The sequence below is a fragment of the Calonectris borealis genome, chromosome 1 (genome assembly GCF_964195595.1).
Source record: "Calonectris borealis chromosome 1, bCalBor7.hap1.2, whole genome shotgun sequence".
Lineage (NCBI taxonomy): Eukaryota > Metazoa > Chordata > Aves > Procellariiformes > Procellariidae > Calonectris > Calonectris borealis.
In genome coordinates this window covers 56,422,482-56,445,287 of record NC_134312.1, presented here as the reverse complement: position 1 = coordinate 56,445,287, position 22,806 = coordinate 56,422,482, and the positions used below count along the sequence as shown (strand labels likewise).

General features: G+C 51.4%; 2 protein-coding genes across 10 annotated transcripts; both read left to right on the top strand.

The window, feature by feature from the left end:
* On the top strand, window positions 1-4,339 carry LOC142084107 (histone acetyltransferase p300-like). The gene is made up of 4 exons (XM_075154245.1): window positions 1-823; window positions 1,201-1,318; window positions 1,824-1,998; window positions 3,533-4,339. Exons 1-4 carry the CDS (start codon window positions 708-710, stop codon window positions 3,574-3,576), a joined length of 453 nt encoding a protein of 150 aa, XP_075010346.1. The 5' UTR covers window positions 1-707; the 3' UTR covers window positions 3,577-4,339.
* Window positions 4,340-5,130: 791 nt separating this feature from the next.
* Window positions 5,131-22,707, top strand: L3MBTL2 (L3MBTL histone methyl-lysine binding protein 2). 9 transcript variants are annotated; one of them, XR_012674241.1, is made up of 17 exons: window positions 5,131-5,196; window positions 6,896-7,163; window positions 7,412-7,545; window positions 7,861-7,984; window positions 8,983-9,062; window positions 9,989-10,106; window positions 10,468-10,602; window positions 11,281-11,369; window positions 13,016-13,247; window positions 13,973-14,052; window positions 14,641-14,745; window positions 15,950-16,097; window positions 16,971-17,053; window positions 18,853-19,087; window positions 19,346-19,436; window positions 19,545-19,922; window positions 20,869-20,946. XR_012674241.1 is itself a non-coding variant. In XM_075154124.1 (17 exons), exons 1-17 carry the CDS (start codon window positions 5,131-5,133, stop codon window positions 21,990-21,992), a joined length of 2,196 nt encoding a protein of 731 aa, XP_075010225.1. In that variant the 3' UTR covers window positions 21,993-22,707. The 9 variants fall into 9 exon arrangements, 5 of the variants coding, with proteins under 5 accessions (XP_075010225.1, XP_075010228.1, XP_075010246.1 ...); XM_075154124.1 differs by lacking the exon at window positions 19,346-19,436 and adding an exon at window positions 21,883-22,707 and having other exon boundaries at window positions 19,857-19,922; window positions 20,869-20,991; XM_075154137.1 differs by lacking the exons at window positions 5,131-5,196; window positions 19,346-19,436 and adding exons at window positions 5,271-5,373; window positions 21,883-22,707 and having other exon boundaries at window positions 19,857-19,922; window positions 20,869-20,991.
* Window positions 22,708-22,806: the final 99 nt, after the last annotated feature.

The window sequence follows — 22,806 nt, the reverse complement described above, 5'->3', positions numbered from 1 at the left end:
TTGAGCTGTGTTGACATATACTGGCAGAGCTAGCACGGTAGTAAAATAGCAAGAAAGGACAGGCTAACTTAGTATCTGTGCCCTTAACTGGGATGCTTGCTGGGTCTGGGGTTGGATTTGCTCACCACAAAAAACGTTTAATCGCTGTGTCTATTGCACAGTGTGATTTAATGACAAGTTGCTTGGAAATACATAAGAACATCAATGTAACATTAAGGAGGATCTGGCAAGGGTTTTCTCTAAGTTCTAGAGCCCATGAAGAGAGAACTAGAAAACAGCAACGGCTTCAATCTCCGACCTCTGAGGGGGCTGTTACCCGCTCTTACACAGTGCAGGATGCGCCTTCCCTTGAGGAAGCACAACCAGCACGCTGGCTGCCTTGCACTTGCGACGTAAGATTCTGCCTGAGGATCCCGAATCAATACAGGGCGTATTTAAAAAAAATACTATAACGTGTGCATTCAGGGACCCACCCCGCCTCAGAGGCGGTGCTGGCCGTTGGGCGGCGCCGCGCGCCCTCCTCGGCCGTTAGCTCCTGCGGGAGCAGCGCCTCCTCCCTCACCGCCCCGGGCAGGGCCGGGCGCCGTCGGCCGCCGCTCCCCGCCCGCACCGGGAAACGCCCCGCCCTTGAGATTCTTTCGACGTTTTTCCAGTGGGGGTTGTGAAGGCGGTGCTTCCCTCGGTAAACTGCAGCAGCGTAGGTCGCCATGAGCCCCGAGATACTCAGCCTGGCATCGGGAGGCTCCGTCCTGTCAGGGAGCAGCCAGAAGCAGTGGCATGGAGAAGTCACTGAGGCTCTCCGAAACTACCTTGTTCATAGATTGTGAGTAGCTAATATCAAAGTAATCTCCTGTTAGGTGAGTTGCTGCCTCTGGGCGGGGGGGGAGACACAGGAAGAAGCCAGCTTCTAAAACCAGGGGACCCGGGAGTGAGTTTTGTCGGGCTCCATGAGAAGGGAAGGCAGAAGCATAAAAGATGGAGCTGCATCTGCTGGTTTGGGGCTGTTGTATTGGAAGTGTCCCACTCTGTACTCAAGCCATGTAAACGGGGGCCGTGTCCCCCGGGAGCAGTAGGAGTGCCGCAGTCTGTCGGAAGATTTGCTTGCTGCTTTGTGTTCAGATCACAGGGGTTAGTGCTGATGTCCCAGTCTGGGGACATCCTAATCACTTGCATGCTTTTTTTTTTTCTTTTTTTCCCCAGAGTCCAAGCCATATTTCCTACGCCTGACCCTGCAGCACTGAAGGATCGGCGTATGGAGAATCTGGTGGCATATGCTCGGAAAGTGGAAGGGGATATGTATGAATCGGCCAACAGCAGGGTGAGATGCCATTGTCTGTCGTGCAGTGGCACGTGTCTCTGCCTTGATCCCATAGTGGTTGGGGAGGAAGAGGGGTGAAAGCACAGATGAGAGTCCCAGGCGGAGGAAGCGTGTGTTCAGGGGCTGCTGGATGGGGTCTAGGAACCAGCCAGCTGCAGGCTTCTGCCTGGGTGTGCTGGGAGTCGGGGTGCTGCCTGTCAGGGTGTGCTGTGCCTGAGACTTCTCGGGATTCCTTAAAGGCAGCCTGAAGTTCTTCACTGTGATTCTCCCAAAGAAGTGTTGGACACAAGAAGAGAAATGTTGTTGGCCTAATGGTTGCCAGCGATGCCCTGAGCAGTGCCCCTTTTTGCCCTCCTGTCTACCCGGCAGCCCCTGCAAAGGGAGGGCCACCCCCACCCAAGCCGAAATGTGTGTGTGGAAAGCTGTTTTCCCAGCTTGGATCACTGGGACCTGTTGCCTTTACTTAGTATGTGTTTGTCGTCTCCTTTCCTTTCCTCCCCAACAGGCAGAGTACTATCACTTGCTAGCGGAGAAGATCTATATGATTCAGAAGGAGTTGGAGGAGAAACGAAGAACCAGGCTGCAGAAGCAAAACATGATCCCAAATGCTCCGGGCATGCCACAGGCTCCCATGAATCAAGGGCCCAACATGGGACAGCCCCAGCCAGGGATGTCTGCAAGTAAGAACAGTTGGGTTGCTGACTACCTGGTGCAGGGGAATCCTGTACTGTCATGGTCATCATGGTGGTGACCATTTCCCTCTTTTCATTTCACAGTTACCTTTGTAAAATCAGTCTGCCAAAAGTTAAGCAGCACACATGTTTTTTTTTAATTTCTTCTGTTTTATTGTTGGTTTGCTGAGCTGTTCTACCTTATTTTCCTTTTTCAAAGGACGGTAGTATCATGAACGTATGACCAAAGGTTACAAGCCTATAAACAATTTTTCTTCAAAATGGCTGCTTTCCCCAGTGCTATGACAGAAATGAAACCCTTGCAATGTTTTTTGTTTTCTTACGGTGTCAGCATAGGAAGTGAGAGGAAGAGCATTCCTGAAGCCGTGTGTCACTTCCCACTGCACTCAAGAATTTGGAAGCTGGCCCTGTAACCAGAATGGCTGCCACTTGGTGCTGGAAGTGAAACTAGGCCCATGGACTGCCAGGATTCTCATGAGTTCTTTGAAATGACAGAGAGTAGAAAACTAAAAAAGGAGGCTCTGGAGGAGCAGCGGATGAATTTATGAAGCCAGGGGACCTGGAGCATGAGCTCTCCATCTCAGAGCATGGATGAGGGACGGTCCTGGTAGACAAGCACAAAAAGCCAGTATGCCAGTGCTCCTAAAGGAAGTTGTGGTGATGAGGGACAGAGCTGGTGCTGAAGTACAAAAAGTTTCTCCAGCTGCATAGCTTTGAGCTGAGTGCCTGTGTCCAGCTCTGAGAAAGCAGCCTGGCCTCTGCCCTGCAGGAATAATCCCTCCCATTGCATCCTGGACTCCTGTGCTTTCACCTGACAGCAGCCTTTTTATAATGATCTTTCTAAAATTTTTATTTCGGGTGGCATCAAAACAGAGACCAGGCCCAGAGCAGCAGTAGGGAAGGAGATGGGAAAAGTGAAGTCTAATCTAAGTTTAGGGGTTTCCTGAGGTGGTCAGTGCTGTTATATCCCGAAAGGAAGGAGCTGGCTTTACAAAGATATTATGATTAATGTTACATAACAAAGTTTTTATTATTAAAGAGAATATAAGTATTCCTTAATCAATTTGAATTTAATTCAAATTAAAATGAAATTATTTAAATACTGTTACTTATTGAAAAGGTTTATTTAGAACTGCAGTGACAAATGAACAGCCACGGGATGGGGACTGCCTTTAAGCCTGTTCTGTGTCAAGACGGAACTCATTTTTGCTTAAGCTCTCAAGAAGCCTTGAGCCAGCCTGCCTGTGACCCAAGGCAGCAGTGTTGCTTGTTCAGCTCTGGGAAGGAAGCAGGGGATGCACACCAGCAGTAGCTCATAATGTGTCACATGAAAGATTATTGCAGTAGAAAGATTTAATGATCCTTTAATTTTGTATGTGTGTCTTTTCTGGAAACAGCTTTGTTATCTGTCATGCAGTGCACTGTCTGGCAGTATTTGCAAGGGAGTAACAGTCTTTGTAATTTATTTCATTATCAACTACATTATTTAAAACTTTAAAAGCAATTTTTTGTTTCTTAACAGTGCTGGAAGATTGTTTGGAAAACCTGAACCTGGAGGACCCCTGACGCTATGGAAATTTGCCAGTCCAGTTGCACGCAGCGGGCTTTGCAAGCTCCCCGCCACTGTCCCTCTATAATTAGGCTGTGACCCCAATTGCTACCCAGGATTCTCCACATGGTTCACACTGATAGCGACACTCCTTCACGTTTAGAGCGACGGGCTGTAGCCTTGTGTTAGAGCCTCTGGATTGCCTGGAAGAGTGATCCATGTGTATTTGTAACATTGGTGAGCCTTTGGAATGAACCTTTTCCATGCTGCCTTACTTGCCTGTAAGAAAGGCCTTACTATGTGCACGAGAGAGGTACTGCGCGCGTGCTTCACACGCTGCTCACTACGAAGTCTGTAGAGAGTAGGAACATTCAGTACAGGCTTTTTTTTTTTCTTTTTTCTTTTTGCAATGTCAACACAATGAAGGTGATAACAGAATAAAAAGAGTAGAATGGGAAATAGTTCGCTAACTTCAGAGGAGTTACCTATTGCGTAAAACAGAATCAATGCCAGAGACATACAGAGAGACACTTGCTTCCTGGCTGTTCTTGGCAGCGAGCTGGGATGAGGGATGTTGCTACCAGTACGACTGAGACCACACTGCTTTTTCATGGGGAAAAAAAAAGCCAAAAGGGAGAGAAGCATTTGTACTATGAAGAAGCTATGCTATAAATGCGTAAAAATTTTAGAACCAATTGCATAGCACAGTAAGCACTTCAAGGCCTCTTTTGCCTAGCTAATACTTTCTTTGCCAAATAAAATACCTATTTATGCATGAAATCTCTGAGACTGATCATTTGAGGCCATAGAGAGCAGCAGCATTGACTCGTGTGGGTTATTTACCCTGCGACTCTTGGACGCAGCAGGGCGGGGTGTCAGTGAGCGAGTGAGCTCTCTGTCCTGGGCACCCTGCTCGGCTGGCAGCGCTTACCAGCACCCACCGACGGTTCCCCAGCCTGGGTGACGCACTGGTGACGTCAGCGGTGCGGGACAGGGACGGAGGTGTTGCTGGTGTGACATTAGGTACCTGCCACGCCAAAGGCAGTCCTCCCATCTAAAACCAAATCCTTACCCGCTTGCCAAGGTTTCGAGGAAGCCGTGTGCATCCTTGGTTATGTTTAAGACGCACAACTCCAGCTGTCCGCCTCCGTGGGGCTCGCGTTGTTTCAGGGACGCTACGTTCGTGCCCGCACGCTGATGGTTACTGGGCGTCAAATCCGTCCGTGGGGCTGAAGTTCGGGGGTTTGTTGTTTTTTTCCGATTTGTTTTGTTTTGTTGTTTACATAAGCTTCTGGGACTGAGAGAGCTAATCCAGAACTACGAGACCGGATGAGGCGGGCCCGCCAGCTCTCCCTGGCGCCGTGCCCGGGGAGCCGGGAGCGGGGCCCGGCCTCTCCTCCGCCCCTAGGTGGGTCCGCCGTGAGGCGCCATGGCCGCGCCTCACCGCCGCCGTGGCGGGAAAAGAACTGCAACTCCCGTCGTGCCCCGCGGGGAGCGCGGAGAGAACAAGCTCTTTGCTGACTGGCTTTCTTTTCCCGGCTCCCGCCAATCAGATGCGCCGCTGAGGGGGGATGTGCTCCTCGCGCGTGAGGCGGGCTAGTGGCGTCCTGGGAGCCATGGAGCAGGATCAGGGGGAGGTGAGGGGCGACGGGCCGGGCCGGGGGCTCCTCCGGGGCCGGAACCGGGCCGGAGGGAGGCTGTCCGCTCCTATAGCCGCGGAGCTGCCCGCAGGGTGCTGGAGAAAGCCTTGGGGCACCGGGCTGGGCCGCCCGGCGCCCTGAGGGAGGGCGCGAGGCCCGGGCTGTGTTAGCGGGGTAAGGGCTGCGGTGTGGTACTGGGGTAACAGCTGCCCGCGGCCGGGGGGGAGCGAGGAGCGCCGGGCCGCCTCCTGGCTGTCGTGTTGTTGTGGTTGCCGGCGTGGCCGTCTGCTCCGCCCCCGTGCTGCCGGGCTGGTGCTGGAGGGGATGATGGGTCTGACCCGGGCGGGGTGGGCCTCTGCGTCCCCCTCGCCTCTCTGAGGAGGTTGCGGGTGATGCTGTCCTTGCTTGTCAGCCCTGGGAACTTGTAACATGTCTGCAAGTTTCATTCGTGTTTGGTGGAAGAGTCATGATCCAAAGATGCTCACTTCCTGTGAGCTGAAGGAAGGTACACCCCCAGAAAGGGGCGAGAAAGAGCTGAATGTGCTTTTTTTGAGGAGTTCAGGCCTTTCAGACCTCAGGAATGTTGTCTGAGGATGTGGATCTGCAGGAGAGCAGCTCTGTCTTTAGGGAACAACCTGGGTATTTTGGGTCTGTTTTGTGTGAAAGCCAGCGAGGATGTGGGGAGACAGCAGTGAGTGATGCCTGATCTTCCTGTTCATGTGTCTGTAATAATACCCAGGAGCCGGGGATCGGAGGGAATTTAGCACTGGAAGGTGATGGACTTGCTGCTGATCTTCTGTTGTTGCCCGCTTGGATGAACAATTGTATCCTGGTGCCTCGTGTGGCTGTTCTAATCCACCTTGCTGTTCCATCGCTCCCTGTGCTGATGCTGACTTCTTGCTGCTCTTTCATGAGTTGCTAACACCTTTTCCCAGCTTCTTTTGTGCTTATTTGGAGCCCAGTTCAAGATTCTTCTAGTCTGAGAAACAGTCACTGGATTTCTGTGCTCTCTTCAATCAGTGCCTCTCCGCTCTCTTGCTGTAACAGCAAATGCAAAGAGCTAGTGAAGATGTTTAGTCGTGGAGACATCTGGTTATAGGGAAAAACTCTTAACAAACATTGTTCTGTCATCCTGCTGATGCAGCTTCTGAACTGGTCAGCTGTGAACTATGCAGTTTCCAAAGAACACAAACCTTCTCCAGAGTTGAGTTTGTCCTGCTGACATCTAGGCTGTACTGGTCTTGTGAGCTAAGGTGGCCAGGGTGTGCAGCTTTGTGCTCTGTGCTCAAGTTTGCAATGACTTTAACGTTGATGGTGTTTGCACTGCTGTGCAGTTGTTGGGAGAGACGGTGCCTGGAAGGACACAGTCTCCTCTGGCTTTGTCAGCATGGCAGTGTAGTTCCCTGTATTCTTTCCACGTTCCTCAAACGTTGTTCTATGTAGCTGCAGCTCCGTGGCTGTTTATTTGCTCTTAGGAAGCAGAATGCAGCCTGTGAAATGCCTGTAAAGGGCCCTGCCGCAGGGGGAATAGCTTCCCTGCTAGGGATTCAGACTTCTGCCTTTGGGGTGGTTAAGTGGACTCCTTGCTCACCCCGAGGCCTCTCCTCAGTCTAGGAGGACCCCAGCAGTGAAAGCAGGCTTGTTGTGGGGTGTGGGGTAAAATCTCTGTTTTAAAGCAGACTGGCTCTTTTTTCAGTTGGTGTCTACTTTTGGCCACAAGACTTCATCTTTGGAGCGGATGGAGGAGGAAGGCGATGATGATGAGGAGGATGATGAATTGGACATCTTCGGGGGTTATGACAGCTTCCGGGGCTACAACAGCAGCATGGGCAGCGATAGCAGCTCCTGTCTGGATGAGTCTAGTGATGATGAGGTGGCAGACCGGGAAGCTGGAGAGCTTCCGACCTCTCCTGTGCACCAGCCGTCCACAGGCCGGCTCACAGAGGACAGCGGCTCCGAGCCAGGTACTACCCTGTCTGCCTGTTCTACCTAAAGCACGTGTGTGATGGAAAGAACAAAAGGGCTGGGGGAGCCAACGGGTGTATGAGTGCACCTTGAGTATGCTTTGGGAGCAGCACTGGATTGAGACTGCATTTTCTGGGCTACGTGGGGGAGCTGCTATGTGCAATGAGGGTTACCTGGGCTCGGTTCTGTCCTTGTAATGCATCGACCCTGCCAAACTGCTCACGTTTTTGTGCCTTCCTTCTCTCAGCTGTGTGCGAGATGTGTGGGATTGTGGGCACCAGGGAGGCTTTCTTCTCCAAGACCAAACGTTTCTGCAGTGTCTCCTGCTCCAGAAGCTACTCCTCAAACTCCAAGAAGGCCAGCATCCTGGCCAGACTGCAAGTGAGTCAAAACCCTTCCTTCTTCCCCAGGAATGGAGCAGGATGTGCCTGTGGTTGCTCTCTAGTTAAAGATCAGACTGCCATTACCAGTGGCTTGTTCTTCTTGCCTGAAGTCCCCAGAGAATGCATGCCAGCTGAAAGCTGGTGCTCCCTAGAAGCTGAGGAGGGACGCATTGATATTTTTATCTGCTGTTTCTTCTTGTTCTTGTGAGCATTAGTAAAAATTGTAGTAACCTGTAGGTCACTCCAAGGAAGAGATGCCCTGCTGGCTTCCTCTTCTGTGCCACTAGTGTTCCTAATGTTCCTTCTTTTGTAGGGGAAGCCACCAACGAAGAAAGCTAAAGTCCTACACAAGGCAGCCTGGTCGGCCAAGATCGGGGCCTTCCTTCATTCGCAGGGAACGGGGCAGCTGGCAGATGGGACACTGACAGGCCAGGATGGTGAGTGTAGGAGGCGTGAGGAAATGCAGCTACTGGAGCCACAGAAATGGGGACAGCTGGAGGGCTGTAAGCTCTACAGTCTACTCTTCCTCCCCTCTGATACACTGCCTTGTACTGAAACAATGTTTGTGGGTCGCTCCCAGGCTGGCAGGACACAGGGCACGTCTCTCTGGTGCTAACGGAGCCCTGGTGGGTTCCTGCCCATCCACTATTGCAGCCTCATCCTCGCTCCTGGTGTAACTTGCCCTGGAGCATAAGCTCTGTAGTCACAATCCCACGAGATGCTGACTTCTGCTGGCAAAGTTGACTTAAAGGTGTCCTCCTGCTCCTAGCTGTTCACTGCCCAATTGCCTGTGGAGTTACATTTGACCTGAGTCACCCACTGATCAACTTGAGGAACAACCAGTCACTGCAGCCGAAGGAGTAGCAAGCTGCTATGTTAGGGCAAAAGTGAGCCCCAGGGGGTGGCAGCAGGAATTGATCCCTGAGCAGACTGCTGCTGGAGCAGAGCTGTAGCCTTGGATCAGGAGTGATTGTGGGATTAATATCCCAGTGCTTCACTCTGATTTTCCTAGCACCCTCTGGAGAAGCAGGCGCTGCTGATATGACCCTGCAGTGTTGCTGCTGAGAGGCAAAGCCGCTAAGCGGTTTAGCGCTGACAGGATGCAGTCTCCTCTCTCCCTGGAGTGCTTGAGCCCTGGGCTGGATTTGACCCCTTTTTTTGCCCCTCCTACCCCCCCTCCACAAAAGCAAGTGACAGCAAGGATTGATTAATAATATATTGTGCCTCTTGCAGGGGCTGGTCCCCGTGCACTCGTAGGATCTACTTCCCCACCGGGGAAGATGCACTGGAACGCAGAGTCCCTGTGTGTTAGGGCAGAGGGCTCTGTCCCAGAGCAGGCCACAATGTGGCTGCAAGCTGTAGTCCAGAGGTAACAGAGCACTCTGTGCCTTTTGTATAATCTCACCTGATTTTCTTCTCTTGTGTCTGCTTATAGCACTCGTCCTGGGCTTTGACTGGGGAAAGTACCTGCAGGAGCACGGCTTCAAGGCAGCTCCTGTCAGCTGCTTCAAACACGTGAGTTCTTCTTTGCTGTGCCTCGCAGGGCACATGGGACATGTCATATGCATGGGGCTCTCCTGTACTCCTGTGAAAAGTGGTGGGGAGAGACCTGGGGAACTGGTTATTAAGCCCCAGCTGATGCAAGGAAGGAAGCTGGGGCTTCTCACAGCTAAGAGTGGGACTCCCACAGAGGGACCAGGAGTTTTGTGGGAGGAAGCAGAGGGGGACTTGGTAGAAGCACTGCCAGTGGTGATGGCCCAGTGCTGGCTGGGGACAGAATTATTTCTGACTGGGGGGAATAGCGGAAATCTCCCGGTTGCCTTTGCAGTTTGTGTGGGTGAGCACAGCCCAGGCTGATGTGCAGGGAGGAACTCAGCTTATGTGGGCCAGGCAGTAGCTGCCCCTCCAGCATGTCTGGGTTCCTGTCATACTGATTTGCAATCCTTGTGGGCCAAGTAGCTGAGGCAGATATGTGGAAGAATGGCAGTTCTTAGGTATTATAGCAGCCCCAGCCTCTCTGTGTATTAAGACTCACTTGTTATATTCCTTTTAAGTTGTGATCTGTGACAATGCTAACAAAATTTTATTTTTCTTGAGGATAGGTCAGGAGACACGGCAGTTTGATGGTTAGGGATTTTGATACCATAGAGGAATGGCAGCAGGTACTTTGGGATAATAGGACAGCTGGCAGTGAAATAGTTAAGTGTTGCTGTACAGTGTTCTGCCTTTTGGGATTCTCTGTGAACACCCCAGTGAGATGTTGGGACAGTTCGGTTGTATTTCAAGCTGTTGGCACATATAGGAAGGGTAAGGCATGCAAAACTGGGCCTAAGATGAAAGTGTAGCTGCCTAACACATATCTCTGAAAGCTAGAACGGGGGCCTGAGCCCTGCTCTAACTGTCAGTGTCCCTCTCCCAACGTGGCTACCTCAATCCTTCAGGTGCCACTCTTCGATCAGTGGGATGACGTGGTGAAAGGTATGAAAGTGGAAGTGCTGAACAGTGATGCCGTGCTCCCCAGCCGCGTGTACTGGATTGCATCCGTCATCCAGACTGTAGGTATGTCTCCAATGTAATTCCCAACAGATGGGGATGGCTAACCTCTGAAGGAAGCTTTAGAGAGCCGAGTGTAGCTGGTCAAGCAAAACATCAGCTCTTTGGAGCTCTGTAACTGCTGAGAGATTTTCGAACAGGCAATACCACGGTGCGGGGGTGGGAGGAAACCAGCATCTGATTCCTCTTCTGGTTGCTGGGCTCTTGCGAGGAGGGTTCTGCTTCCAGAATGGCTGGAGAAGCTCTGATAACCTACGCAGAGCTCTGAAGGCCCTGCTGTAGGGACTAAGCCTGTGGTGCCTAACAGGGAGAGGAGAAATTCTTGGCCTCTAACACCTTTCTCTGGTTGTCTGCTCTGTCCTGGCAGGGTACAGGGCCCTTCTGCGATATGAGGGCTTTGAGAATGATGCTGGCCATGACTTCTGGTGCAATTTGGGTACAGTGGATATTCACCCTATTGGCTGGTGTGCCATCAACAGCAAAATCCTGGTACCACCACAAAGTGAGTGTGGGGCGAGAGGGGTCAGCACGTGCCTTGGTTTATGCCTAGCACAGTGGGACAGGTGCTCCTGCTGTATGTGGGACCACAGCTCCATTTGTGCTCTGAGTTGCAAGGAACAGTTAGTTCTTTGGGAAGCTGGAGGCTGCTTGGACTGCTCCCTCTGCATCTCCCTGTGGTTGACCCTGGGGGTGCTGGATGCAGAGCTGGCGTCAGACCTATGGACAGAGGCTAATGAAGGTGGCTGTTCCTCCTTCTGACCCACACAGTGGCTAGGCTTAACCTTTGGGGGAACTTTTTGGTCCTACATCCTGGACCTCTCTGGGGAGTGCACTGGATCCAGTTACTGCTCAGCTAGCAGTTAGGAGAGGGATGCCAGTTTAGCAGAATTCTGGCAAGCTGAGGTTTGGTTGGTATGGCTGATGTGGTTTTGCTCTAACACCACTTCCACATCAAGATCAGTGGAGTTGGGTGTCTGCTTGGACCAGTCCGTTCTGTAATGGTGATCCCTTGCAGCCAGTTGTGGGGGCAAGCTTGCAGAACAGGGTCTGCCTGAGAGCAGGTACAGGATCTGAATGTGAAGACGACCTTTTAATGCAGATGGACTCTTGGAGAGGAAGAAAGGTGTAGTGTGTAATTCCTTCAGTCATAAAGATGTGCTTTTTCCCTGTGCGTATGTAGCTATCCATGCCAAGTACACTGACTGGAGAAGTTACCTCATGAAAAAACTGGTGGGAGCCAGGACCATCCCAGTGGATTTCCACATCAAGGTAAATGTGGGAGGCTGTCATTTTATGTGTGGAAATGAAGCTGAAGCCAAGAGATGTGTACGCAACACGTCTCTTCTGGTTCTGATCTGTGCAACTCCTCTATGTGTCCCCTTGAAACCTGGGCAGGACAGGGTCAGTGAGACACCTGTCATGATGCTGTAGGTAATGGCACAGCCCCTATGCCCTGTCAGCACAACCATTTCTCCTTTGGGTCATAGATGGGCTTTAAAAGCTGTTGTCACGTCAGCCTCTGCTGGAAAATACTGGGGATGAGTTTGCTTTTTTGCTGAAGGGAGAGGTCAATGCAGCTCCAACCTGGGCTTTCCCTGCCCTGTTTCAGTGCTAGGGAATGGCTGGGGAGAGTCAAAAACCTTTGCCTTCAGTGTTGGTAGCTTAGCAGCCTGCAGGGAGCGAGAGGGGCGCAGGCTCCCTCGAAGTGCGCGGAAGCAGCTGTACCGTGGCCTTACCAGCTTTATAGCTCTTGTGGTTGTTTTGTGTAGCCTGCACTGAGGTTAGACCTGATCGGGGAGAAGAGACTCTTTTGTCACTGGCAACTTTGTAAACCACAGATAAGGAAGACAGTCCCAGAGACAGCAGGCAGGAAGGTGGGTGATGGGTTTTCCTGTGTGTGAGGTAATTGGTGACACAGAGCTGGAGACATTGACATAGTTGGTGTTTCCCTTGTTGCTTCTCAGAAAGTTGAGAGGATGTTCGTAGCTGCTTGTTCCTGGGTCACACCTTGTAGCTGGGAGCTCACGCCATGGAAGGGAAGTGGTAGAGGGAGACAGATGTTGTCAGTATCTTTCTCCCCTCAGCATCTCCACTCCCACCTAATGAACAGGAGGTGGAAGGGGAAGTTCGTCCCTTAAAAGTTCTTCTGGATTCAGGTGCAGGCTAGTGTGGATGTCTGAGTCTGTTCTGAGCTGTGGCTCTTAGCTGCTGCACAGCTTTCTGGGCTCTCCAGTGCCAAAATGTCTGGTGTTCTATAAACACCTTTGGGTATTTGTGGATGAGTAAGGCTGGGCTATATCACCAAATGGAAGGTCTCAAAAAAAAAAAAAAAAAAAATCAGAAGGCAGCCAGTGTCTCTTTTCATGTTGCCCGTACCTTTGGGTCAGTCTGGAGAATAACTCTGGCATTGGAGGTGGAGTTGGCAGATAGATCATCATGTTTCTCAACCCCTGATCAGAGTTAAAAGGGCCTGACCTCTTTTAAAGTCAACTGAAAATCCTGTTGCCCTTTGGAAAGCTACACCTCTAACTGCTTCCAGCCTTGAAACCCGTATGGTCTCTTTCATGACTGAAAAAGGCACGCAATTCTGATCTGTTTCTCACACTCAGAACATTCACACAAGGGCTGAGCACAGCTGCTGGGCAAGGGTGGGGGTAGCTGTTACGGGGCCACAGGACAGGGGAGACTTAGGGTGTGCGTGCCCAACCGTGCTGTCATGTGTGGGGTTGGCAGCTCCCTGTCCCCCTGATGAACCCACTCCCATGCATCCCTTCCCAGAGGTGTCTCCCAGTCAGCTTTGGGCAGTGGAGGGGGTTGGCCAGCATGTCTGTGGGGAAAGTGATTCTCTGAAGTGTTTGGATAAGGAAAACACCAAGTGCAATTGATCTCCAACCTCCTCTGTTGGTTGTTGCCAGATGGCGGAGAGCATGAAGTACCCGTTCCGGCAGGGCATGCGGGTGGAGGTGGTGGATAAGAACCATGTGTCCCGGACGCGCATGGCAGTGGTGGACACGGTGATCGGGGGCAGACTGAGACTCCTCTATGAGGACGGCGACAGCGATGATGACTTCTGGTGCCACATGTGGAGTCCCCTCATCCATCCTGTGGGCTGGTCACGGAGAGTGGGCCACAGCATGAAGAAGACAGGTAGGGATCAGGCCACCACAAGCATCTTCTGATTTGCTATGAGGTGCCTGGGCCCTGGGCCTGCTGTTGACACCAGTCTTGACGTGCTGGGAGCCAGGCAGCTGCCTCGGGACCTGACAGATAAGGTCTATGCGGTTGTGTGTCTGCTGCTTTTCCCCCTGCACAGATAAAAGCCCAGCGATTTGCTGCCACAGGTCGGGACAGGGGGACTGTAGGGTTTCTTACCTGAAGCAGGTAGTCTGTCCCCACAGAGTGTGAGACTGCAGAGTCTGCAACATCACAGGTGTTTCTAGTGTTTTTGAGGAAATTCATGCTGGCTTCTGTAAGACTGGATGCCGTCAGGTTGTGTTTTTTCTGGACTTTACAGAGAGGAATTCTTGATCAGCTTAGACTGGCAGAAAAAACAAGACTCGAGCCTGCTGATCCTTTTGATTGTGTCTCCCTTCCTTGCTGCTTCTCCCTGGTGATTACAGCTGCACGTAGAGGTGTTATCACTAGTGCTCAGAAAGATCATCCATCTGCTTTTGAGCAAGCCCTGCATCACAGCCCATGTTATGGGAAGGTGTAGAGGGACTGACCTGTTTTTTTCATTACTGTTCTCATGGTGTCTGATCTCGCTTTTTTATAGCTGCTGAGCTCTCACCAGGTAATTAATAGCCAGTGTGTTTTCTTACTGCAGTTGCTGCAGGTTTCTTACCTCTCTTTGTTTCTTCCATTCCTCACAGAAGAAAAACGCAGTGACATGGCAAACCATCCCACCTTCCGGAAGATTTACTGTGATGCTGTCCCCTATCTGTTTAAGAAGGTAGGACAAGGCTGCCTTTCTGTGTTGGCCACAGCAAAGGAAGCAATGATACCACTTCCTTCCTTGGGTATATTTGCTGCTGTGTGGGTTGTTGAGGATGGCTCGTTTGTCGCTCTTACAGCTATAGGGCAGTAAGGTGTTTGGGGTGTCAAGGCTGTGGTTGTCAAAATAGAAAGATGGAAGAACCAAAAGACAATGACAGATTGAGGTATTCAATTGAAGGGCTATCAGTTGCTTGGAACTTTGAGTTGGAGAGGGAACACGATGGGAGAGACCAGTTCAGACAAGGGGCTGGATCATACTGGAAAGGACTGAGATGAGAAGGAGGCTTGCTTTGCTGTGGAGCAGTGGCTGAGTGCTGGGCCTGGCACTCTGACTGACCAGAGCCTTGACAGGAGATTGCTGACACAAACACAGCGTTGGTTTGGCTGCCTCTTTGTATTTCTTGTAATTTTTCTTCTTTCCCCTCCTAACTTGGGCTGAGCCAAGTAAAGAAGCTCTAATCCTGTTTGCACTTGGTGCGATTGGTGTCAGGATGGGGTTGTCCCATACCCCTGACAGCACATGGTATACCAGAGTCTCCCTTAGGTACGAGCTGTCTATGCTGAAGGTGGATGGTTTGAGGAAGGCATGAAGCTGGAGGCCATTGACCCCCTGAATCTGGGCAACATTTGTGTGGCCACTGTTTGCAAGGTAAGTTCAGTGGGCAGAAGGGGGTCTGCTGTGTTTACCTGAGATAACCCTGTCTTTGCAAATTAATAAGACCGGGTAGAATTTTGGCTGAGGGAGAGGAGAGGGCTGTCAAGAGAAGTAGGCAGCTGATGTGTGGAGGGAATTGGGGCATTACCTCAGAGGTCTGAGAAGCCCATGAGACCAGCAGTTGTCCACATGTGCCTAAGTGGACAGCATGAAGATGAGCATGCTTGGTCTGCAAGCTAACTGTCCAGTGTGTGTGACTGGTAGCCACCCTTCCTTCACCCTTGGGCATGCAGTAGGGAAGATTTGTTCTCCAGTTCTTGGAGTGCATAAAGATAGGCTTCTGTAGTGCTGCCTTGAGGAGAGAAAGGAGAGGGGAAGAGTTGTGGGGTGACCTCAGTGTGGGGAATGGGGTGTGTCTGTATGGGCAGCATTCACTGGTGTGGGAAGCTGAGGATGGACGTGTGTCCTGCAATCTCTCTTGATGACGTAGTAGTGAGCTCTACTCCTGTGCTAGTGTTGGGAAGTAAATTGCTTGGTCAGGTTTCCTCAGTGAGGTGTGTGGCATGTCCTAAAGCATAGCATCGACTTGGGCTTTTCTTGCTCCCTCAAGAAGCTCTTTGCCCTCGTAGAACCCAAGCAGAGGGCTTTGACACCTGGGGTTTGGCAGGGGGATGCTAGGAAAGCTCTTTGTGTCTGTAAAATGTTCCCTTCAGCCATTGCTTGGAAATGTGAAGAGGTTGGGGCAGATGTGCCTATCACATTTGGTAGGCACCAATTACTACTGAGTGACAGGATGGGACAAGTCTTGTTGCTGTTCAGGAAGTGGCAAGTCTGAAGGTGGTGCCCTTCTCTTCTGCCCAGTAACAAATTCATGACCTGGCTGGTGTAGAGGGTCTCTGGGCTGCCAATAAAGTCTGTTTCGGAGAGAGAACAGAGCTCCTGACCATTTATGGCTGAGTACTTTTCACAAAGCTATTGGTATTGATCCTAGTCCTGCAGAAATTGCTGCTTTGGGAATTAGCTTGTGTTGACTAACATATCCGGAGAAACTACTGCATGCCCTGGAGCATATAACATTGCATTTTACTATCTAGTGGCGATTGTGATCCATCTGTGGGGACTCTTGGGAGGATCCTTTGAGAGAAGAGGCTTTAGAGCAAGCGAAGCTCTACACTCATGCCCTTCACTCCCATCTCAGGTCCTCTTGGATGGGTATCTCATGATAAGCATTGATGGAGCCACGTCTGCTGATGGCTCTGACTGGTTCTGCTATCATGCATCCTCGCACGCCATCTTCCCTGTCAACTTCTGTCAGAAGAACAGCATCGACCTGACCCCTCCAAAAGGTGAGATTTGGAGTCTGCCCTGTGGTACAAACTGCATGCAGAATCTGCTGGGCTGTGCTTTTCTGGTTCAGATGAATCAAAACCACAAGGTCCCGATCTGCCTGTTTTTCAGGGAGACAGGGCTGGTTCAGAGAGCCAGTCCATTTGACCTCTGCCCATATACCAAGTCTTGGTACTTTATGGAAGGACGTAACATCTCCAGAGGGTGTTAATGGCATGGTGGTTAGCTCCTGGTGGATCAGTGGGAAAGGTGTATGATCCCCAAACTGAACAAAATCAAAGGTTTAAAGGACAAGGAGGGTGGGAAGGGATAAGTAGAGCCATTGCTGCATGACTCAGTACTTATAAGTGGCAGGAGTCACCTCTATTCTTCTTGTATGAATAAATCTGAGACCAATATTTCTGCAAAATCTTGAGAGGCAATCACCCTAAGAGTGTTTTTACTGCCTCGTCTAGCCATAGCCAAAAAGACCTGCTCTGAATTCCTGTGTGGCAGCACTTTTGTGCAGTGCTATTCTGTCTTCCTTTGATGTTCATGCTGGTGGGAGAAAGATTGGTCTCAGTGGTGTGTTTTGAACGTACTTCTTCCTGCCTGCTGCTTCTCCTCGCCTTTCTCTGTGGTCTGGATATGTGACTGACACAGGTGTTCAGAGTTGCAGCTTGCCCTTTTCCGTATTTGCCCGCTGGAGGGGGGTGCTGGACTGCCGTGGAATCTGTGCATTAGATTTACGTCCAAGATCAGGCTGTATGTGCTGGTTAATGAAACTGCTTTGCAACCAGTTGCTATGCCTCCTTCCTGCCTATTCTGCCTTTTTTCCCAGCTGGTCTGCCCAGTGACTGCCTTTTTGCCCTGACCATTTCTTCCTGCTGCAGGGCAAGATGCACAGACCTTCAACTGGGAAAGTTACCTGGAAAAGACTAAATCAAGACCTGTTCCAGCACGGCTCTTCAACACAGTGAGTGCTGCCAGGAACAAGAGATGTGTAGGGATGCTTGCAGTCAGCAAGGAGGAGCACAAGAGCTCTGGCTGTCACAGAATGGTTAGGTGGAAGGGACCTCTGGAGGTCACCTTGTCCAACCCCTGCCGCTCGAGGAGGGTCACCTAGAGCTGGTTGCCCAGGACCATGTCCAGACGGCTTTTGAATATCTCCATGGATGGAGACTCTACAACCTCTCTGGGCAACCAGTGCTCAGTCACTCTCATGGTAAAAAGTGTTTCCTGATGTTCAGAGGGAACCTCCTGTGTTTCAGTTTGTGCACATTGCCTCTGGTCCTGTCCCTGGGCACCACTGAGAAGAGCCTGGCTCTATCTTTGTATCCTCCCTTTGGATATTCATATACATTGAATATGTATATGAATATACATATTCAGCCTCATATACTCAGCCTCTCCTCGTATAAAAGATGCTCCAGACCCCTCATCATCTTCCTGGCCCTTTGCTCGACTCTCTCTAGTATGTCCATGTCTCCCTTGTACTGGGGAGCCCAGGCCTAGACACAGAACTCCAGGTGTGGCCTCACCAGTGCAAAGGGGAAGGATCACCTCCCATGATCTGCTGGGAACATTCCTCCTAATGCAGCCGAGGATACCATTAGCCTTCTTTGTCCCCAGGGCACATTGTTGGCTCACGTTCAACATGGTGTCCACCAGGACCTCCAGGTCCTTTTCTGCCAAGCTGCTTTCCAGCCAGTCGGCCCCTAGCATGTGCTGGTGCCTGGGGTTTTCCTCCTCGAGTGCAGGACTTTACATTTCCTTTTGTTGAGCTGCATGAGGTTCCTGTCAGACCATTTCTTCAGCTTGTCAGGGTCCCTCTGGATGGCAGCACAACCCTGAAGTATATCAGTCTCTCCTCCCAGTTTTGTATCCAGCAAACTTGCTGAGTTTGATGTGACACTCTGTCATGTCAGCCAGATAATTAATGAAGACATTGAACAGGATTGGATCCCATATTGTCCCCTGCTAATTACTGGCCTCCAACTAGACTTCATGCCATTAATCATCACTCTCTGGGCCCAGCCACTCAGCCAGTTTTCAGTCCATCTCACTGTCTCCTCACCCAGCCCATACTTCCATCAGCTTCTCTATGAGGATCTTATGGGAGACAGTGTCAAAAGCCTTCCTGAAGTCAGGGTAGACAATATCCAATGTCTTTACTGGGCTGCTCTTTGCTGCCAGTCAGCACTTCTAAGGAGAGCCTAAGGCACGGAAGTGTGCGCTCTCCAAGCCCCTGTTTGGCAGTGTCATGCCTTTGTGGATGTAACGATATCTTGGTCCCTCTGAGTGTGACCTGTGATTCTCTGGTGTTTCTAAGAGCTCCAGGCTCCTGGTGGGTTCTGCACCACTTACTGCCTGTGGACATGTGGCTGGCACTTGGGTGGAGAGGGTCTACTTTGCATGAGCAAAACTGCTGCAGCACCTGGGCCTGGCCGATCTTTCTGATTTCCCAGGGCTATCTCAGGTTAATGGGTTTGATCGGGTGTCCCTTAGCTGCTGCCTGCTGCTCCCCTAGGTCAGGATCTTGTTTCTAAAGGCTGGGCTGAGATTCACTAAGGAGACAGCTGGCCTTGGATCTATTCGTGTGTGCCCCCTTCTGTTACGCGACTGGTTGGTTCTGTTGCGCGACTGTGGGCTTGTTCTCTCTCTGCTTGCTTTAAGCTGAAGCCTGTAGCTGTTCTAGGCTGTTGGTGGCCGGGTGTGGGTTTGGACTGGGTGCAATGGCCTTGGGTTTTCTTTTTTCGTTTCTTCTGCACCCAGGACTGCCCAAACCACGGCTTCAAGGCAGGCATGAAGGTGGAAGCAGTGGACCTGATGGAGCCCCGGCTCATCTGTGTGGCCACAGTGAAGCGTGTAGTCCACCGTCTCCTTAGCATCCATTTTGATGGCTGGGACAACGAGTATGACCAGTGGGTGGACTGCGAGTCTCCAGACATTTATCCTGTGGGGTGGTGCGAGCTGACAGGCTACCAGCTTCAACCACCTGTTGTTCCAGGTGAGTGAAGATTTGACTGTGGTTTCTAACACTAGAGGCAAAGGTTTCCTTCCTCCTTCTCTGTGAGTGGCTCCTCCTTTTTGAGCCTTGTAGGGAGGAGAAAATTGCCTCCTTGATTTGCACTGGGTACCATAAGTCTTCCTCTGCTGCCACACATTCTAGCAGCTGGCAGAGGGAGGAGTCTGTGGTGGCGAGAAAACAGCCTGAGACTTGAGGTTGGCTCTGTGTTCCCTCTGTTCCCCCACCTGCCACCAACAGAGAATTGCTCCTGATGAAGTCAGGTAGAGTTCCAGGTGGTCCTATCCCTGCACAGCTCCCTTTTGTTAAGCATACCTACAATCTCAGCCAGGTAACAGGGGGAGCTCGGCCCCTGCTCCCTTTTCTCATCAATTCTCTGACTCTGTCTGTAAAAGGTAAGAGCATCCCTCTCAAGAGTTTATTCCTTCCCTTGTCGCAGGGAGGCCACTGCCTCGCCTTTGCAGATGTTTTCCTTCTTGTCCCAAGCTACGAATCTTGTTTCTTTACTGCCCCTGCCAATCTCTACTGAGCCTCTCTCCCCCATGCTGCCCCAGCCTGCCACCCTGGCCCTCGCCTGGAAGCACAGACAGCGACTGCGCTGGAGCCTTGCTTTCCCCTCAGCTGGCTGTCTCGGGAAGAGGGCGTTGGCTCGGGGGGACGGGTATATCTTGTTTCTCGCTTATGTCACTTCATCCCAGTTACCTACTGGTTATGGGACTTGGCTTTCGTTTCCCTCTCGTCTCCATGACAGAGCCCACAACTCCAGTGAAGGCCAAGGAGGTGCCCAAGAAGAAGAAGAAACCCTATGGAAAGAAGAGTGAGTGATGTTTGATTAGTGCCCTCCCGCTCGCTCGCAGGCTGGGCCCAGTTAGAGGAACCCTGTCCATGTCCCGTCAGAGCAGGAGAGAGAGGCCTTGTCTTGCTGTGGATGCCCTCAGTCAGCTGTGGGTTTGACCACACAGCTTCATCCTTCTTAGCTGCCCCCTTTGCCTAAGAGAGCAGAGAGCTGTGTGTGTGGGAAGGATCTGTTTTGCAGTCTCTTTTCTGTTGGCCGAGGTATAGATGGCGCTTGCTTCCAGGCGTGAGGTTGTGCTGCTTTCCCCACTGTGTCCGTGGTCGGAGGGAGATTGTTTGCTGCAGCCGGAGGGTAGCTGGAGAGCAACCCTGCCTGCTTTGTGCTGAGGGAAAGAAGGCCTTAAGATGGCTGAAGAGGCCAGTAGCGGGGCTGGACCATGTTATTGTTTCATCTTGTCGTTGTTGTTGTCATTGTTGCATTAGCTGTGGCAAATCATGTGTAGAAAGGCAAGAAATTCCTTCCTGGGGGGTGGAGAGGAAAGGACATCTAAAGGATATAAAGACGTTCAACCTAAATAAAAACGTCTGCTAAAAATGAAAACATTAATGCTACAGTGTCCATGCCTTGGAGCCATCATGCCCATTGCCTAGGACTAGACCCAGACAGGTAAGCAAAGCTGACTCTAGACTGATTCCAACAGGACCCGCTCCTCGGAAGTTAAGCACACCCTGAAGTGCCTTGCCTTTAATGAAGGAGAACATGGAGGAGCATATTTTGAGATGATGACTATAGAGTTTTTCTCCAGTAGGCCATTTCTGTCGAGTAACCAGTTGGCAGCTAATGACCATGTAGCTTGCTGGTCAGTTGTGCTGGTCCCTGGCCTGTGGTTTCTCAGTGGAGCAGGGTTGCTGATTTTCCAGGGAAAAGAAACACACTTTTCCCCATGCTCTGTTATCTCTTTGTTAAGGAAAAAAGTTACCTGCCAAAACCCGCAACGTCAAGCAGACTGTCAGGAGGCCTTCCGCCCTGAGGATGAAACGAGAAGCAAAAGCTGCCAGCAAGGCTTTGCGAGAGCCAGCACCTCTCGAGAGTAAGGGAGTGAGCTACTCTACCCAGCAGCCACATGCGACTCGCGTACGCCCTGCATGCCGCCGGCCCTCACGAGGCCTGTACTGCCTCTTGCCCGTTAAGTCATGGGTGCCCCCAGGCAGGGAAAGGCAGTACATGACAAATGTCCTTCTCCACTCCTCCAGAGACAGAGAGAGTGGAAGAAGGCCTTTGCTGGCTTTCCCTGGGAAGTTTTGCCTCCTGAGGAGGTTTGGTGACACCAGCATAGCTGGATTATCTTGATACTGCTGATGCCTGCTGAGGGCCTGGCTGCCCTACTGAGCAGTCTGGTTGTGGGAGGTCAGTTAGGGAGCATAGTCAAGATGGACATGTCAAAAGTGCGCTGTCACATCCCCATAAGGGTTGTCGCAGCACGTGAACACAGCCCATTGTGCTGCGCACCAAAAGATGTGACCAGAAGAGCATCTGGCAGCTGGGTCACCTGCCAACCTTAGTGGGTGTTGGGGAAGAGTGTGGGTGAGGTGCTTTGTGCACATGGGGATGCAGCCTCATGAAGGTCCTCATTGCTCACCAAGGTTTAATTTGCCCTGTGTGGGCCCAGGCAGGTGGAGAATGGACCACACTGGCTTTTCCTCCCTCAGCCGTAGGAGAAGTCGTTCTTGGGAGCAGGCAGCTGAATGCTGCCAATGTTTAGTCCCATCCTGATTGCTGCTGTGACCATGGATAGATTCGTGTCAGCGAGACAGGGCTGCCTGTGGTAAGGGACCCTCAAGAAGTGGGCTGGAAACCTGGGGCATTTTGAGTATCTGCGTGAACAGAGCTGAGCTGGTTCTGGGGTGCTGCAGGTAGAGCAAGGCAGCATGGGTTGATTTTACTTACTTATTTTTCCCTCTCTCTTTCTGTCTCTTGCTAGTCATTGCCGTGCGGGTAAAGGAAGAAACCATCGACCCCTCAGTACTAGAGTTTGGAGGCACAGAGCTTCCAGTTCCTGTCAGCAGCATAAAGCAGGAGGTCACAGACTGATCCTGGAGTATCCCCCAGCTGCCCACAGCAGCCTGCGTTTCACCTTGTGGCTCTTTGGGGAAGGTCCTGGCAAAGAGAAGCAGAAGACTAAAAGAGCCTTCCCTTTTTGAGGTAGACCACCCTGCAACATCACAACTCTGCTTTCCTGGTGTGCAAGAAAATTTTCCCCAGACTTGTAATTCTAAGCCCTGGGAAGCGGACTCCAGAAAGGCCGCGGGCGCACTGAGGAGCGTGACCAGGATGGCTGCTGGGGTTGTGTGTGCCTGGCTTTGAAGGCACCTTTCCGAGCAGGAGCTCCCAACGGGGAAAGAGGCTGCCAGCGCACGAAAGGGCAGTTTGGGTTCTCAGCCGTGGCTGGAGGTGGTGACCTGCGGTCTGAGATGATGTGTGCAGGTCACATGCGTCAGGAAATCGGCTGCCCTCGTAGGACATCGGTGCTGTGCTCCCTGCTCTGGGCCCTGCAACCCCCGAGAAAGTCAGGCCAGGAAGTGTGGAAAGAGGTGGAAAAAAACCCACAACCCCGAAAAGGGATGATGATACCTCTTGAGGGAGCAAGAGACCTTTTTGAGAGTCATCATTTCTTGCTTTTGAACCCAGAACTGCAGAGGACATGGTTTACAGTTTGAATTTTTAATTTTGTAGTAGCCCTGTTGTAAATTTGATCTACGATCTGTACCCTAAAGCCCTGTGAATTAAACTTGAGGAAGAGGCCAAAGGCTTGTGTATTGTTTAGTCAAGATGGGGAGGAGAAAAGGGCTTTTAAGTGGGTGGATATAAGTAACCAGTGTTTTGTGTTGTTTGGGGATTTTTTATT